At 64.5% G+C, this 16,775-nt stretch overlaps 1 protein-coding gene across 1 annotated transcript; it reads left to right on the forward strand.

Annotated features, from left to right (window-relative positions):
- Positions 1-257: 257 nt before the first annotated feature.
- Positions 258-15,508, forward strand: SLC9A3 (solute carrier family 9 member A3; the record flags this gene model as incomplete). The annotated part of the gene is made up of 15 exons (XM_082623324.1): positions 258-489; positions 680-982; positions 2,838-2,998; positions 4,416-4,494; positions 5,132-5,309; positions 5,917-6,137; positions 7,126-7,328; positions 7,780-7,869; positions 7,968-8,038; positions 9,005-9,134; positions 10,321-10,436; positions 10,936-11,470; positions 11,603-11,675; positions 12,179-12,292; positions 13,370-15,508. The coding sequence occupies 15 exons, from the start codon at positions 258-260 to the stop codon at positions 13,729-13,731; spliced, it is 2,868 nt and encodes a 955-aa protein (XP_082479450.1). The 3' UTR covers positions 13,732-15,508.
- Positions 15,509-16,775: the final 1,267 nt, after the last annotated feature.

Below are 16,775 nucleotides of genomic sequence, written 5' to 3' on the forward strand. Positions count from 1 at the left end.
TTTTTCCCTGAGTCTTAAAATAGAACAAAGGAGAAATGGCCCCAACTGTTGGAGTGCACGCCTCCCTCGAGGTCCTGGCAGGGTTGACAGGTGAGGGGGCCGTCGCTGGGGAGACCTCTGCGGCCCCGCTGTCCCCCGAGCGCGTGACTGTGGCGGTGAGGCTGATTGCTGCTGGGGAGCCCTGAGGCCCTGGCCTTACAAGGCTCTCGTTCTGGGCACTCTGACCCCAGGAGAGCCAGGTAGAGGGGATGGCCGGCATGGCGTCCCTCCACGGAAGATCAGAACACAGCCGGGCTTCAAACAGGGTGAGGGTCCCGGTCACCAGGTCCGGGACAAGGGATGATGCCGGAGGGGGTCAGCGGGGCCTGGGGGCCTGCGGGCCCTGCACTCTGCCCACCAACCTGGGCCTCCATCCCCAAGCCACCGGGCAGCCCCTCTGGCCTATCACAGGGGGCTCCCTGTGGAGGGGGGCCCTTCTCCGAGCAGGAGGCAAGGGGACATCTGAGGAGGGTGTCCTTGGGGCCAGGGGGACTGGCAGGGCCTCCTCTGTGGCCACAGACCCGGATGTTGGGCCTTGTTTCCCGAGTTCATGTCTGTCCTGTGGTGCCAGCCCGGCCCCACCACGGCCCCCCCTCCCCCGTGGGGTCCCGGCCCCCCTGACCCCTCCCCCACCCCGCAGGCTTCCACCTGTCCCACAAGGTCACCAGCGTCGTCCCCGAGAGCGCGCTGCTCATCGTGCTGGGCCTGGTGCTGGGCGGCATCGTCCTGGCGGCCAACCACATCGCCTCCTTCTCGCTCACGCCCACCGTCTTCTTCTTCTACCTGCTGCCGCCCATCGTGCTGGACGCCGGCTACTTCATGCCCAACCGGCTCTTCTTCGGCAACCTGGGCACCATCCTGCTGTACGCCGTCATCGGCACCGTGTGGAACGCGGCCACCACTGGCCTGTCCCTCTACGGCATCTTCCGCAGCGGCCTGATGGGTGAGTGGGCACCACCCCCCAGCCAGGGGGCTCAGGGAGGGTCCCGGGGGGTCCTCAGGGCGGGCTCCAGGCAGCCTCGTTTAAGAAAGCTCAGGACGAAGAACACAGACTTTAAAGGGCGGGGCGAGCTTAGGGGTCATCAAGAGATGTCACCAGTGGCCACGTACCCCTTCTGGCCTGTAAGTCATCAATAGCCAATCCACGCCTGGCCCCAGGCCGAGACACGTGTCCTGCTTGGGAGTAAAGTCTGGTCCGACCAGGTCAGGCAGTGGGTGGCGCAGTGGGAACGACCCAGCTGCCGTCCCTCCCCCTTGGCAGGGAGATGGGGTCCAGCCTCAGTCCCCCATCTCCAAGAGACCAGGGAAAGAGGAGGAGGCCCCTCTGTCAGAGGCCGGCATCCGAGTCCCACGATCGTGGAGCCCAGGTAAACCTGCACCTGAGCAGAAGATTTGGGTGTCACTTGCAAACCGCAAACCGGCAGGGAAGAGCCCCGCCAGCTTCTCTGTCACCGTGGCGTCTGCGTCTGCGTCTGCTGCTCCCTCCCCCGCTGGCGTTTCCTGCCGGCTGGTTACTAACCTCGGCCCTGGCATACCTCCGAGGTGCACCCCACCCACCTGGGAGCTGGCCATTACCCACCGGGGAAACCGGAGCAGGTGGGGCCTGGGCTCACCTGAGGCCTCGCACAGATGTGCCCGATTGCACAGCCCTAAACGCAGCCCGTCCCGGGGTGGCTACGGCTGCCCCTATTTGCCTCCGGGGTCTGCAGGTTGAGCTCCTGGCATCGGAGACCACTGGAGGTGGGTGTCGGCACCCCGGGCGCCAGTCCACGCTCAGCCTTGGCCTCAGACACTTCCACCAGCTGAACCAGACCCAGGGCCAGGCCCTCTGACTGAAGGAAGGGCATGGCACCCCCAAGCCCCACAATGGGGCTCACGATCTACCTTGAAATCGCAGTGACAAGACTATTAAGACACAGGGGCCAAAGGTCCCGTGTCTGGAGGAGTCATCTCGGGACTTTGTCCTCACCCTGTGGGGAGCGTGCACTTCCGCGAGCCCCCGCTGCCGTCCGGCACCAACCCCAGGCCCGGCCAGGAAGCCCACGAAGGCTGGCATGAGGCCGCACGTGCCTGGCCAGGCCTCCCAGACGCCTGAGCCGCAGGGGCCGTGTGGGTGCGATCAGACTGCTTTCATCAGCGGTGACTTTAGGCAGTTGGGACAATCTAAGGCCATCGGGCCACCTCCAGCTCCTGGGCCCAAGGGTAGGTCTTGGGGTTTGGAACAGGCACTCCTGCTCCTCGAGGGGCCACAGCTGTCTGAGGCCTGTGCTCAGCCCTTGGGACGTAGCTGGTCCAGGCGGGGTGTCAGCCACGGTCACGAAGCAGAGCAGCGCCCAGGGGACACCCAGAGCCGCGGCCCTGCAGCCGGGAGGACCGCGGTGGCTCTCTGCTGACCGGCGGCCGGGCTCCAGGCTCCGAGGTGCAGCCCAAGGCCAGGGTGTGCCTCCGAGGAAGGGTCACCTGGGGGGCATCCGGGCACAGCGGCCCAGCACCCAGAAGCTCTGGGCCATAGAGAGGCCCTGCAGGTAGACAAGGCCGTGGCAGAAATGGGGTACTGGGACACACAGCCTGGCGGCCGTGAGCCCACAGCGCGGTCCCGGGACCTTCCTGGCAGAGCTGGTGGGTGGTGGGCCGACGCGCCAGGGAGGAGGGCAGGCTTCCCCCACCCAGGCTCTCCTGCCTGGGAGGCTGCCCACCCCCCGCCCCTGGGCTCTCCTGCCTGGGAGGCTGGCCCCCCGGGCTCTCCTGCCTGGGAGGCTGCCCGCCGGGCTCTCTCCCATGGCCCACTCATCTTCCAGGAGACCTGAACATCGGGCTGCTGGACTTCCTCCTGTTCGGCAGCCTGATCGCCGCCGTGGACCCCGTGGCTGTCCTGGCGGTGTTTGAGGAGGTGCACGTCAACGAGGTGCTGTTCATCATCGTCTTCGGAGAGTCGCTTCTCAACGACGCCGTCACCGTGGTGAGCGCAAGGGGGAAGGAGGCACCTGCCTCTCGGGGCCCTCTGTGCGCCCCGCCAGCGCCTCTGCCGGGCTGTCCTGCTCCAGGGCCTCCTAACTCAGAATGGCCAGCGGCTTTAGTCAGATTGTCACGGTTCTTAGAGCCCGCTTCACACCTTCGCAGTTACAGCAACTTCACTGCTGAAATCCCACGAGCACTGTTCCCAGCTTTGGGTCCCGGCTGGGGCCCCCATTCCTGACTGTGGAATCGGTGGACGATCACAGTCTCATGGGAACCACGGAGGGGAATCAGTTGCGCTGCTGGGTGCCCGTGACCCTGGCGGCCGTCAGGGGCCCGCGTCAGCTCCTTGCGGGGTGGACAGAAGGTGCGGGAAACGGGAGGTGGCTGTGACTGGACGTCGGCGTCCTCCGCGACACCGGGCCGCGGGCTCCGGGGCAGTGAGGACCCGGGCGGGGGCAGCGCAGAGCCGCCTGCCTTCCCCGCATCAGCCGGCGGTGCGTCTGAGCGCGTGCCCGCTGGCACCTGGCCCGCGGATTCGCAGACACAGCAGACGTGCAGCCTCCTCCTTGCTCTTACAGCCCCAGTGCTTCCGTGTCTCGTAGAAGCAGGAACTGCTGCCCGCGCCAGGGAGCTCTTCACTTGACCCCTCCGTGAGGTTCATCTCCCCAGGAGCCCCGTCCCCATAAAGAAGCGGGGCGGCTGTGGTCTGGTCCTGTGACCTTCACGGCTGCGCTGCGCCCCCCAGTCCCTGTGCATCGGCGCTGCGTGCGTTTCCTTCTGTTAGCACAGCTTTGCAACCTGCCCCTTGAGGGCCCTCTCGCCCGCTGGAGAGCACAGACTTGGGAGCACAGAGACAGGTTTCGTCCCTAGGGGCCTGCAGCCCACCCCGGGCTGCCCCTTGGGCCCCTGCCCCGGACGTGGAGCCTCTGCATCATTTAGCAGCTCCGAGGGCACAGCAGCGCCCACTCCCAAGGCCTAGGACGAGGCGTTGGGCGTTCATCTCAATGTCTTGGCAGGATAAGGTTTAAATGTCAACGGGCAAAGATGCCCCGGGGTGCCACCCCACAGTCAGGGCCCCACATAGCAGCAAAGTCGCTGAAGATGAAACTCTGGGTTTGTCCTGGTAAATGAAGTCAAGGATTGTCACTGTGGGCTGGCTTCATGGTCACCCTGCTTAGCCGACGGTGGGAAAGGCCAGATTTTCTCTGAAGGTTCTCGCTCCTTCCAGGCTGCTCTCCTGCCCCCAGACCCCACACTGCTGCCGGGATGATTTCCTCACGGGGGTTTTCAGTTTCCGTTCACACGGCTGCCACAGTCTCCTGACTCAGCTCAAGTTCCACAGGGCGGGGGGCCCGAGGCAGGGAGGGGTCAGCGCCGACCGAGGGCTGATCGTGTCCTGTCTGCCTCTGTCCCCCCAGGTCCTGTACAACGTGTTTGAATCTTTTGTGACGCTGGGGGGTGACAAGGTGACTGGTGTGGACTGCGCGAAAGGAATAGGTGGGTGACTGGCGGGGCCGTGCATCAGGGGAGAGCCGGGGCCGGTCTCTTCTCCAGAACATGGGCCCCTCAGGGCGGTGTCTGTGACGGCCTGGGACCCACAGCCCGGGGATGAAACGGTGTTTCCACTTCCAAGTCTCGGCCACAGGTCCCTCCCTCCCCCACGTGTTTCACTGGCACGATTTGATCAGGCCCCAGGCACCCCGGGCGGCAAGGGTCATCACCCCGTCAGGCCCACAAGGAGGACGTGGATCCCGCATCCTGGGGGTCCCGGGCATTTCTCTGGGCAGGGACAGTGACAGCTGGCTGTCCCTGGGGGCCCAGGACCCAGTCCCGGCTGCCAGCGCTCCGCCCAAGGGCTGCTGGTCGCAGTGCTGCCTCCACGGGGGGGCAGCCGGGCCTCCCTCGGGCGCAGGGCTGTCCCCTGCCCAGCTGTCCCTGTGGAGGCTGGAGCCGACACCCAGCCTGTCTGTGTCCTCTGAGAGAATCGGCCTCTTGTTCGCTGAGCTGCCGGTGCCTCGGGGGGTCAGCGGGAGACCTCAACGAGGAGCGGTCCCGAAGGCCGGCGGCCAGCTCGCCTACGCCGCGGCCACAAAGGGCCATTCAGGGGCCAGCGCCGGCGTCCTTGCCCTTGCAGTGTCCTTCTTCGTGGTGAGCCTGGGGGGCACGCTGGTGGGGGTCGTCTTCGCCTTCCTGCTGTCGCTGGTGACGCGCTTCACCAAGCACGTGCGCATCATCGAGCCCGGCTTCGTGTTCGTCCTCTCCTACCTGTCCTACCTCACGTCAGAGATGCTGTCCCTGTCGGCCATCCTGGCGTGAGTGCTCCCTTGCTGGTGGGCCACAGCCTCGGGGTCCCGGGCCCTGGGGGGTGGGGTGACCGCCCCCCCACGCCAGGCGGACCCGCCCAGGGGAGGGGTGGCCCGTCCCCCGCCTGCTCTGCCTGGCCCACTTCCCCACGCTGAGTGGGAGCTCACTGTGGGCGCAAAGAATTTGATCTATTTAGTCTTTCCAATAAGGAGTTGGTGTTTTCGCAGAACTGTCAGGGGCTGCCGCGCCTGCTCTGAGCAGAGGAAGGGCCCACACGCAGCCCCTCCCGGGGGCTCTGAGTCTCAGAGCTGCCCCGCTTTGGGGTGTAGACAGAAACCAAGGCAGCCCCTTCCCCCACAGTGCGGGGCCCAGGCCTCCAGGGGTCCATAAACAGTGTCGGGGCGCGGGGGCCCACACGCCCAGCGCAGGGCACCGAGTCCTTAGGAGGAGCCCTGTGCTCACGAAGAGGAGGGCTGACCCATGGGGCGGACGTTTACCTGGGACGCAGAGGCCCTGAGGTGCCGCCTGTCCAGAGACCGGCCCTTAGCCCCACGGGGGTCCGGTGGGAGCTGAGCCTCGGCCCGAGACCTCACGGTGGGCCGACCCGTCCCTCAGCATCACCTTCTGCGGCATCTGCTGTCAGAAGTACGTGAAGGCCAACATCTCGGAGCAGTCCGCCACCACGGTGCGCTACACCATGAAGATGCTGGCCAGCGGGGCCGAGACCATCATCTTCATGTTCCTGGGCATCTCGGCCGTGAACCCTCTCATCTGGAAGTGGAACACAGCCTTCGTGCTTCTGACACTGGTCTTCATCTCTGTGTACCGGGCCATTGGTGAGGGTGTGGGGGGCATGGGGGGCAGTGGAGGGAAGATGGGGACGATGGGGGGAGGGGAGGAGGATGGGGGATGGAGGGAGGAGGGGGAGATGGGGGGATGGGGATCTCGGGGATGGGGCAATGATGGGGGATGGTGGGGAGGATGGCAGGATGATGGCAGGATGAGGGGACATAGTCGGGCAACAGCAGGGATTGGATGCAGGGAGTCTGTGGAACCAGGGACCTGCATTTGCCCCCAGCCCCCAGCCCCACAGCCCCGTGAATGGCAGGTTCAAGAGACCCTGGGGAGCCTCAGGCTGGCCTGGCCACTGGTCCTCCTCAGTGAAGCGGCAGGCCTTCTCACAACCTTGTAGCCTCACGACTGAAACAGGACAACCTAGAGGTCAGAGTGGAAGGTTCCAGAACCCAGGGGAACCCACGTGGCTTCCCACTGACTCACTCAGGTGTGGCCACTCGGGGACAGCATCAGTCACCATGGCACGTGAGAGGCAGGACCCTTGCCGCCCACACCCAGCTCAGGTCCCTGGTCCCTGGTGTGCCACGCTGACCCAGGGCCAGGGAGGGGAGGAGACGAGAGGCGGTCCCGGTGGCCCCCACCCGCTCTGCCCACAGTCACTGAACTGCGGGCTCCAGGGAGCACATGCTCCGCGGGCAGGTGGCGTCTGGTCCTGGAGCTGCTGGGCAGGTACACCTGTGGCCACGGTGGGACCTGAGAACCTCCAGAGCTGCTGGGAGCAGAGTTGCGGGGCGTGCGAGGTTGGCTGGTGGCCCAGAAGGCAGGGGCCTGCGTCCAAAGTGGACAAAGGGACTTGCGGGGAGGGGGCTAAGGGTGGAGTTTCCTGGCCCCACGTGCAGAGCGCGGCTGTTGGAGGAGGGGTTTCCCCCCGTGACCCCTCCCGCACTGCGGCTGCAGGGAGGGCCTCGGCAGGGATGGAAGGGCTGCGTCCCCCTCCCAGAAGTGCTGAGCGTGCACTGGCCCCTGCAGGTGTCGTCCTGCAGACCTGGGTTCTGAACCGGTACCGGATGGTGCAGCTGGAGATCATAGACCAGGTGGTCATGTCCTACGGCGGCCTTCGCGGGGCCGTGGCTTATGCCCTGGTGGTCCTTCTGGACGAGAACAAGGTCAAGGAGAAGAACCTGTTCGTCAGCACCACCATCATCGTCATCTTTTTCACCGTCATCTTCCAGGTACTGTGCCCTCCCCTGCTGTAGCGGGCGGGACCCACCCTCACAGGCTCCAGGCCCAGTTGGGTTGGATAATTTTAGTAAGTAGGAGCAGTTTTGTAGGTTTGCACGTGGCCCCACTGGGGACGCAGCGCGACGTGGCCTAAAAACGCCCTCCCTCGGTCCTTGCTGGTTAACGAAACCCCAGTTAATATTTCATTGACCAGACACGCCCGGGAAGGGCCCCACTTCGCCTTGCTTTTGGCTAATCTAAGGAGCCGGCCAGGGGCCTCCGAGGGTGTCCGGTGACCCGCAGGTGGCAGGGGCTCCTTCTCGCCGGGAGGTGGGCACAGACCACCTGGAGCCTGGCTAAGGGGCGGCTCCTTCCTGCCCATGCAGGTGTGGGTGGGTGCTGGCTTGGTGGGCCACAGTGGGGCCTGCCCCAGCTCCAGGGTCCGGGTGCCCTGTCTTCTAGGGCCTGACCATCAAGCCCCTGGTGCAGTGGCTGAAGGTGAAGAGAAGTGAACAGCGAGACCCCAAGCTCAACGAGAAGCTGCACGGCCGGGTAGGGGGAGTGGGGTGAGGAGAGGAGGAGGAGGGAGGGGGAGGGGGAGGGACGGGCCTGTCCAGGTGATGCTGACCCACTTGCCTTTCCTCCCAAAGGCTTTTGACCACATCCTCTCAGCCATCGAGGACATATCAGGGCAAATTGGACACAATTATCTCAGAGATAAGTAAGTGGCTGGAGTGGCCCCTGACCCAACTGCAACAGGAAAGTTCAGAGGCACGTTTGTCTCGTCCTTTAACTGATGACTACGGGACCCCCAGGCTATAGAAGGAATCTCTGGCATCACCATAACCCTAACCCCACAAAGCCCTAGTGACCTAAGAATACTGCCCTCAAAGGAGCCAGAAGCCACTTGCCCACTTGTCTGGGTCCCCCCCCACCCCGCCCCTTCGGCCGCTGGAGCTCCCTCCTCCCCCAAAGCCCACTTCTCCTCCTAGAGTCCCTCTCCTTCTTTTCCTGGGAACCCCCTTCCCTGCTTTAGATCCCCTCCTCCCCCTGGGCACCCCTGTTCCCCCGTGTCCACCCCTGTCCCCCCATGTCCACTGTGCCCACTCAAGTCTGGCCCAGCCACCTCCTTTTCTGACCCAAATAACCCAAATATTCTATTTGTGTTGGAGTTAAAGCCTCCTTCTGGGCAGGCTAGTTCTCTAAGTGTGAGAGCTCAGGGGGCTCCTCCCAGCCAACCACTGGTGCAGGTAAAATGCGCCCTGGCACTGTAGCCAGAGCCCCAGGCACTGTAGCCAGAGCCCCGGGCCCCTCCCCTGCTGGCCCACCCCGCCCTCCACCCATCCTTCTGGAGGGTTAGGCGGTCACGGGAAAACTGCTTGCAACATCGCATTAGAGAAGGTGTAATCCCACTTTTACGCACAGCACGCTAATGACAATGACCGCTGCCGCGACAGCAAGGTAGGAGCGACGCACAGGACTGGGAGACGGGGGTCAGGTGGCAGCATGGTTGTCACAGGAAATGGAAATCAAGGTGTCCTGCCCCAGCAGCCAAACACTGGGTCCATCCCGAGTCTGGATGGTGGGAGGGGGACCCTGCTCCCCACAAACGCCACCAGCGCTCCTCTGTCCTGGGGCCTCGCCCAGGCCCTGCCGAGCGCTGACAGCTATTGGTTTGACCCCACAGGTGGTCCAATTTTGATAGGAAATTCCTCAGCAAAATCCTCATGAGGAGGTCAGCTCAAAGGTCACGAGACCGGATCCTGAACGTTTTCCACGAGCTCAACTTGAAGGATGCCATCAGCTACGTGGCCGAGGTACCAGATGTCTCGCCCACTCTTTTTGTTGGAGTTGGGGTGGAAGCAAGACAGACACAGATGTGGACAGCTGCTGGGGTCCGCACAGTGGGCCTCAGGGTCCTGCACCCCGAGGCCCCGGGGTGGGGTTGGGGGCAGCTGGCGGGCGACACGCGGTCTTCTCGGTGCCTTGGCCGCGAGCTCACCTGAGCTCCCTGGTCCTCCGACGCTGCCGAGGACGGGTTACGTCACAGCCCCCGGTCTGTGGTGCTGTGGCTCTGAGATCGCAAACCCCAACGTGCACAAGCTCCAGGCTCCAGCAGGGGCGAGGCCAGGGGATGGAAGCTACCGGAAGGGCTGTCGTCTGCACCTCCGACCCTGGCTGAGAAAGTGCAGTGCACGAATCCCAGCCCCTGTGACTGCGATGCCTCCGAGGCCTCGCAGCAGCCTGATCGGGGCTGGGAAGGTGGGAGGTGTTCTCCTGGTGGTGTCCCCGTCTCCTGGCCGCACCCTCTCTCCTGGGGACCCTCCGTGGCCCCCAGCCCCCAGGAGGTAACACAGGCTACCAGCAGGGTGCCAGCCTCCCCTCCACCGGCTGCTGCCACGTCGGTGCCCGTGACCCAGGTCTGTGGGCGCCTCCCTGCTCAGACCAGACGGGGTGGCATGTCCCCCCGGGCTGTGCCTGTGAGCGGCGGCCTCTGGCAGGCCCGCCCGCGGCATCCGCTCTGCCGTGGCGGGTTGGCCCCCGCCCGGCCACCCTTCCCAGCTCCACCCCCCTCTCCTAGGGCACCCCAGCACACGGTGCTGCGCCCCGCTCGGCAGTGTAACTTCTGTTCCCCCAGGGCTCTGCTCCGTGTGTTTTTAATCTGATTCTGGAGACCTGGGGGTTCCCTTCTGGGGTAAACGAGGGCAGCTGGCCTGGAGCCCCCAGTGGGGACAGGGCCACCTTCCCAATCTCGGGGGGATTCGTAGTGTCTTCCCGACACTCCCCGAGGTGCACCAAGGTGCCGTGTCCTTCACACAATCGTCTGCGAGCCGTCCAGCTCCAGCACGGCCTCCACCGTGGCTTCCAGGGTCTCGGCTCTCCCGTGGCTGCAAGGTGCCTGGGGGCCAGCGCACAGCACCTCACGGCGGCGGGGGCCCTCTGGCCCCACCTGGCTCTCTGCAGCCAGGCCGAGGGTGCTGAGGAGGCTGCCACCTCCTGCAGGGAGAGCGCCGCGGGTCCCTGGCCTTCATCCGCTCCCCGAGCACGGACAACATGGTCAACGTGGATTTCAGCACCCCGCGCCCCTCGACCGTGGAGGCCTCCGTCTCCTACCTGCTGTACGTGCCCCAGGGCTGCCACGGGCCAGGCTCTCCCCGGGCCCCCCGACCAAGCCGCAGGCGCCAGCAGTGGGCACGCTGGGGCTCCCGGCACGGAGCGGAGGGGGCGTGGGAAGGGGGTCAGAGCCCCCGCCCCAGATTCCCCCATAGTGTCAGTCGGTGCCGGTGTTGGCACTGAGGCAGAGGCAGCAAGGCAGGGCCGGGCGGCAGGTTTAAGGCCGGAGGCCTCATTGGGAGTGCCCCCTGCACCCGCCACGAAAGACAGGGCCGCTGGTCCTGGATTTCAGGCCTCGGGCCTCTGCTCGGCCGGGTGGCTTGACTGGGGCGTGCGGCCAGCTCAGGGCTATTCTGGACATCACCCGCCGGCAGCCATGTGCCGGAGAGAAGCCCGGGGCTTTGGAGGGGCGGGTGCACTGCTAGGAGGCCGAGGAGCCCCTGGGGGGACGGCCCCCAGGCCCCAGGGTGCGTCGCAGCGTGCGCTCACCGAGGCCCCGCACAGGAGGGAGAGCGCCAGCGCCGTGCGCCTGGACATGCAGTCCCTGGAGCAGAGGCGACAGAGCATCCGCGACACGGAGGACATGATCACTCACCACACGCTGCAGCAGTACCTGTACAAGCCCCGGCAGGAGGTGGGCATGACCGGACCCCTCCCGCCAGAGCCTAGGGCGGGGCAGCATTCTCGCCCCGCCCCCCGCCCCGCCCCGGACAAGGCGGGTCCTTACTTAGCGCAAGACGGCTCCAGCAGGCCGGGAGGGGGCAGGGGAGGGTCGGGGCTCGGTCCCCAGGCTCACGTCCGGGGCAGCCCTGGCTCTGCGGACACCACCAGCTGTGCCTGTCCGGCCCCCCTCCTCCCCCAGTACAAACATCTCTACAGTCGACACGAGCTAACTGCGGACGAGGACGAGACGCAGGACAAGGAGATCTTCCACCGGACCATGCGGAGACGCCTGGAGTCCTTCAAGTCAGCCAAGCTGGGCGTCAACCCGCACAAGAAGGCCTCGAAGCTGCTCAAGAGGGAGCGTGTCCAGAAGCGGGTGAGGGCGCCACGCTCGGACTGAGCCTCACCGAGGGGGATGCCCCGGCGGCATGGCTGGGGGTCTCCCGGGGAGTGGACAGGCGGATCGGGCACGACCCAGAGCTGTGAGCAGTTTCCTTCTGTTTCTCAGAGAAACAGCAGCATTCCCAACGGGAAACTGCCGATGGTGAGCCCCCTGCACGATTTCACCATTAAGGAGAAAGGTACGGCTGGGCCGCGGCAGAAACGCTGGTCAGCGGGAACTCAGGAACGCGCGAGGGGCAGGCGGGGGCAGAGGGCTGTCCTTCCAGGGAGACCCTTCCCCTCGGCACCCAGGACCCTCCTGCACAGGCTGCTGCCCTGCTTTTCCCGCTGCAGCCGCTCAGGCGGGCAGTGCCCTGGAGCTGGGCTCCGCATCCCCTTCCCCTGTGGCCACGTGGTCCCAGCCCCTCCCTTCCAGCTCGCCCCCCTCCTCAGAAAGGCCAAGTGTGGCTGCGGAGGGGGAGCAACGGGAACCCCCAGTGTGGTTCTCTTTGCCCAGCCCCGTGCTGGTGCGACCATGAGGGCACCGCCGTCCGTGAGCTGCCCAGAGGCTGCTGGGTGAGGTGGAGGCAACGACAGCACCTCGGGCACGGCAGGCTGGTCCAGGGCGCTGGTCAAGAGCGTGGGACGAGGTCGTCTGCGCCTCCAGCCTGTTCCCCTCATGCTGCCCCTTCCATGCCACCAGATTTGGAACTTTCAGACCCCGAGGAAGCCCCCAGCTATGATGCCGAGGAGATGAGTAGGGGGATCGAGTTCCTGGCGAACATCACGCAGGACACAGCGACAGACTCCCCCTCAGGTGAGGGGGACGGCCCTCTGCCACCCCAGAAACGATCACTGGTGGGAGGACCGGGCAGTCGAGCGCTGGGTCCACGTGGCTGCACGGTTGTGGGCAGCAGGCTGAGGCCTCTGCTCTGAAATAAGGGAGAGCGAGAGCCGGTGGAGGGCCTGAGACCCCAAAGGCCCGTGACCCTGACCTTCCAGGTGACCTTCCAGGTTGTGACCGCCCGCGGATGAGCTGGTGTCTGAGGCCAGGGCAGCTCCCTCCCTCTCTGCCCTTGGGTGTGCCTGGGGAGCTGATGAGCCGATGCCCTTCCTCCTAGGAATTGACAACCCCGTGTTTTCCCCGGACGAGGACCCTGGCATCCTCTCGGCGGTGCCACCCTGGCTGTCTCCTGGGGAGACGGTGGTGCCCTCCCAGAGGGCCCGCGTGCAGATCCCCCACTCTCCCGGGAACTTCCACCGCCTGGCACCCTTCCGCCTCAGCGGCAAGTCCGTGGACTCCTTCCTGCTGGCCGACGGCCCCGAGGAGCAGCCCCACGCCCCGCCCAAGTCCACACTCATGTAACGGGTCCCTCTAACCCCGCCTCTCTCCTCTGCTCCTCTCGCAGCGCCCGCCTCCTCCCGCCTGGACCTGAGCTTCTGCACACTCTCTCCGGCAGCTGCCTGCCTCCTTCTAAGCCTGTTCTCACAAGCCTCTTGTTCCAGCGCACGTTTCTTAAAAGACCCATCTGACTTCCTGCTTCTCCAACCGAGCGGGGTGGGGGATCACTGCTGTCGAAGGATGTGACTGTTTTAGGCTGTCGGTTAGCAGAATGTGAGCTCAGAGGGGGCGGGGCACAGGGAAGGGGAAGGTGCTTTTCTCCCTGAAGGCCCGCGGCCCTGGAAAGCCCACTGACCGAAGTGAGTCCAGGAGATACCCTCACACCGAGGGCAGCGCCGGGGGGCTCCCCGAGGGCCGGCGCCTCTGCGGCAGTCTTCTTCCCGCGGCTTCGCCTCCGGGCCTCGCACCCTCCTCGGGCCTGGGGTGTGGCCCCCGGTCCCGCCTGGGCTGGGGGCGCCGCGCTGCCGCGCGCTCACGCCGCTTCTCCCGCAGGTGACACCGGCTCCGACGCGCCGCTGACCGGACGCTCGTCCCCGCGCGAGGCCCAGCCCGCTGCCGAGAAGCCCCCGCGCGTGCGCGCCCCGAGCCCGGCCCCGCCCAGCCCCGCGAACGCCCCGCCCACTGCACCGCCCGACCCCGATATGGGAGCCGGACCTGCTCCGGGGTGGGGGCCAGAGCGCCGCGGGCTACCTGGCGCGCACGCGCGGTCGGCGGCGGCGCGCCGCGTGCATAGCCGGCGCTCTTTCCAGCGGCCCCGCGCGCGCCGCCGCCCCGCGTTGCTCAAGCTGTCTTCGCTGCAGCCGTCGTGCCACGCGCCGCCGCACGCGCTGGAGCAGGAGGAAACGCCGCTGTGATGGCCGCCCACCAGGGGTCTGCACGCACGACCTCGCCCCCGGGGTGTGCCCCACGGCCGCGCCCCCCTGGGGTCTCCACCCCCCCCCATGGCCGCGCCCCCCTGGTGTCTCCGCCCTCATCGCGGCGGCTTTCCCGGCATCTGCACCCATTACCTCGCCCCAGGTGATAACCTCGACCCTCACGACCTCGCCTTCCAGGGGTCTCTACCCCGCCATAGCCGCCCATCCGGGGGTCTGCTCCCATGGCCGTGTGGCCTGGGGTCGTGCCCTCCATGGCCTCACTCCCAAGGGGTCTTCCGGTCGCCTGGAGTAGCCCTGGACACTCACCTATCCACTTGGGTGCTGGGGTGGACAGGAGCTGGACTCCCCGGGGACCGGATGTGCAGCAAGGCCTGAACCTCGGCATTGCATGGGGTTCCTGCGGAGAGGCCCCTGCGGGCCAGGAAGTGGGCCGTGAGCCTCCTCCACCTTCTGGGAGGCCTGGGCAGGTGCCCTTGCCGGGAGACTCCACTGTGGGCCCTCTGTCCCCTGTCCTGGATTTGAACTGAGCCGGCACTTGTGTGTTACTGTTTCCACAGTCACCCCTGACTCAGGGACAGTCTGTGCTTGAGTTCTTGCCACCGGTGTCCATTCTCATCACTGCTGGGGAAACTGAGACCCAAACCAGATGAGATTTGCCCACTGTGATACCCACCCAGGGACTCCAGGCCAGGCTGGCCTCTCCCAAAGCCCCCAGGCTTCTCACCTTGGGACAGCCCCGACTCCAGGGTGGGATGTGGGATATCTTCGTGTCCACTCACCAGGTCTTTGAACCACCTGTCACCTTAGGGACTGTAGGTACAACTGCAGAAACATTCTTCGTTTGTTCATCCTTTTTGTGCTGAGATTCCCAGAGCCCAGCCCTCGCCCCGCAGACCCCCAGTCTCAGTACAGTGGCTTCTGGGTCTGCAGGCTGATGTGTGGATCTGCTCACCACGTGAGCCCCTCGCTCAGCCGTCACCAGGAGTGACACACGGTTTGCAGTACTTGTCCCCACACTCGCAGCCACTTTGACCCACTCTGTGAGCACAAAAGCCAGCCATTGTCTGACCCAGAGACCAAGGCACATGCTCCGTCCAGTAGCTGCAGGAGTGGTTCATCCAGAGCAGGCTGGCCGGTCCAGACTCCACAGCCCAGCCAGCCTGGCATCTCCAGCTGCCTTAACAACTCCCCTGGACCGCTGGACCCAGATCTGATTCCCGGCTGCAGGGCCAGAGGCTGAGCCGGGGACAGCAGCTCTGGACAGCCACTCGACACGGTAGACAGTAAACCTGCAGGTGGCCAACCTCTCCTGGGCCGGCTCTGCAGCCGGTGTTTTCTGGGATTGGGAGGCAAGCTCTCTGTGACTGGCACAAGCTGAGCACAGCATTGTGGAGTGAAGGTTCCAGGCTGGACATTTCAACCTGAAAGACTGTGTGTGGTCTGTGACACGGTGTTATAAACTCTAGTACTGTGGATACATTTCATAAAAGAGAACCCTAGCTGTTCCTGTCATTGTAAAACAGAATGTAAACAGTCTTATGAATGTATTTCCTTAGGAAAACTTGTAAACATTTTTTATTAGGAAAGAATTCTTATTTATTTAATACCGAACTTTGGCCTACTTTGTGGTAGACCATAAAGTTCACAAATTTAGGGGTCACTCTCACTTCTGTATTTTCTTGAGAATAATTTTGTTACAGTGCTCACATACTGTGTACTATTGATCTCTATCGTTAAAGGAGATTTAACGGAGAAATTTCACTGAAACTGGAATTGGAATGTATTTTAAGCTATGAGTGGTGAATATTGTGAATGCTAATTTTGTGAATGTAGTCTAGTCAAGCTTTGTGTGACCCGAATCACAATCCACGTGCCTTATCAAAGTCCTGCCCCATGTGCTGTCGGCAGCGTCTGGGCAGCGCCCACCACAGACCCTACACCACCTGCTTGATCAAGTCCATTAAAAATGTTTCAAGGCGTTTGGGAGAAAACTTTGTTGACAAGTGAGACTTCACATCAAGGAGGCTTTAAGGAGCCGTCTTCGGCAGGCAGACTGTATCCTGGCCCTGCAATTAAAGCGTACGCGCCTGTGCGTGCCTGTGTGCGTGCGTGTGCGCCCGCGTGGGCCTTAGGGTCAGGGGTAGTGCAGAGGCTGCGGCACGGCCTGGGCCCTGGGAGCCAGTCCCTCCTCAGCGGAGACTGGACATGCACCACTCTCTGGCTTCTGGGGCAGGGGCAGCCCACCCGGCCAGTGGGAGGACCAACCACCTGTCCCAGGCGTGGGCCTGGGGCTGAGAAGAGGTGGGTGGGGACAGCGGGCTCCAGAGCCTGGGGGGCAAGGAGGCAGCTCTGCAGGCTTGAGAGGAGGCTGGTGGGGGAGGCAGCAAAGTGGGCGGACCCCGTCCCCCAGGTGGAGCCGCCTGGGGCTGTGGGTCATCTCCTGCAGGTCATCCTCGGGGCCTCCCTGCCAGAGACAGCCTTTGATTTTAATAGTTAAAATTTTTTATTTTACTACAAAAAGAAAACGGCAAGTCCAAGTGGAGTCCGCAGACAGTTTCCAAGAGGAGCCTACCCAGTGAATTTACAGCCCTTTCCACGTTGGTGGAAAGCACAGACTCCAGCAAGGAGGGGGCTCCCCTCGCTCCCTGGGATAAGAAAGTATCACAAAGCAGGTGGCTTCAAACAACACTTACTGCAGGGAATCGGCATCAGGTGAGGGCAGGGCCACGCCACCTCGGGCCGCTTTAGCCTCCGGTGCTCCTAGGCGGGTAGCAGCTTCACCACAACCCCGTCTCCATGTGGCGTCGCCTCATCGGGACAGTCACGTCTGCTTAGGGCCCCCACCTCCACTCTTCCACATTGGCTGCCCACGCAGGAGGGTGCACGGGGCAGCTGGAAGCCCCCGTGTAGGCCCCCAGCCCCGACTGACTTCCTTGGGAAAGGAAGAAACCCCCTGCTTCCGGGACCTGTCGTGAGGTGTCCTTGTTACGGCAGCGTGGACTGTACGTGGGCAGGTGCAGGGG

This window comes from Mesoplodon mirus, assembly GCF_964341445.2.
Source record: "Mesoplodon mirus genome assembly, chromosome: 5".
NCBI classification, from domain to species: Eukaryota; Metazoa; Chordata; class Mammalia; order Artiodactyla; family Ziphiidae; genus Mesoplodon; species Mesoplodon mirus.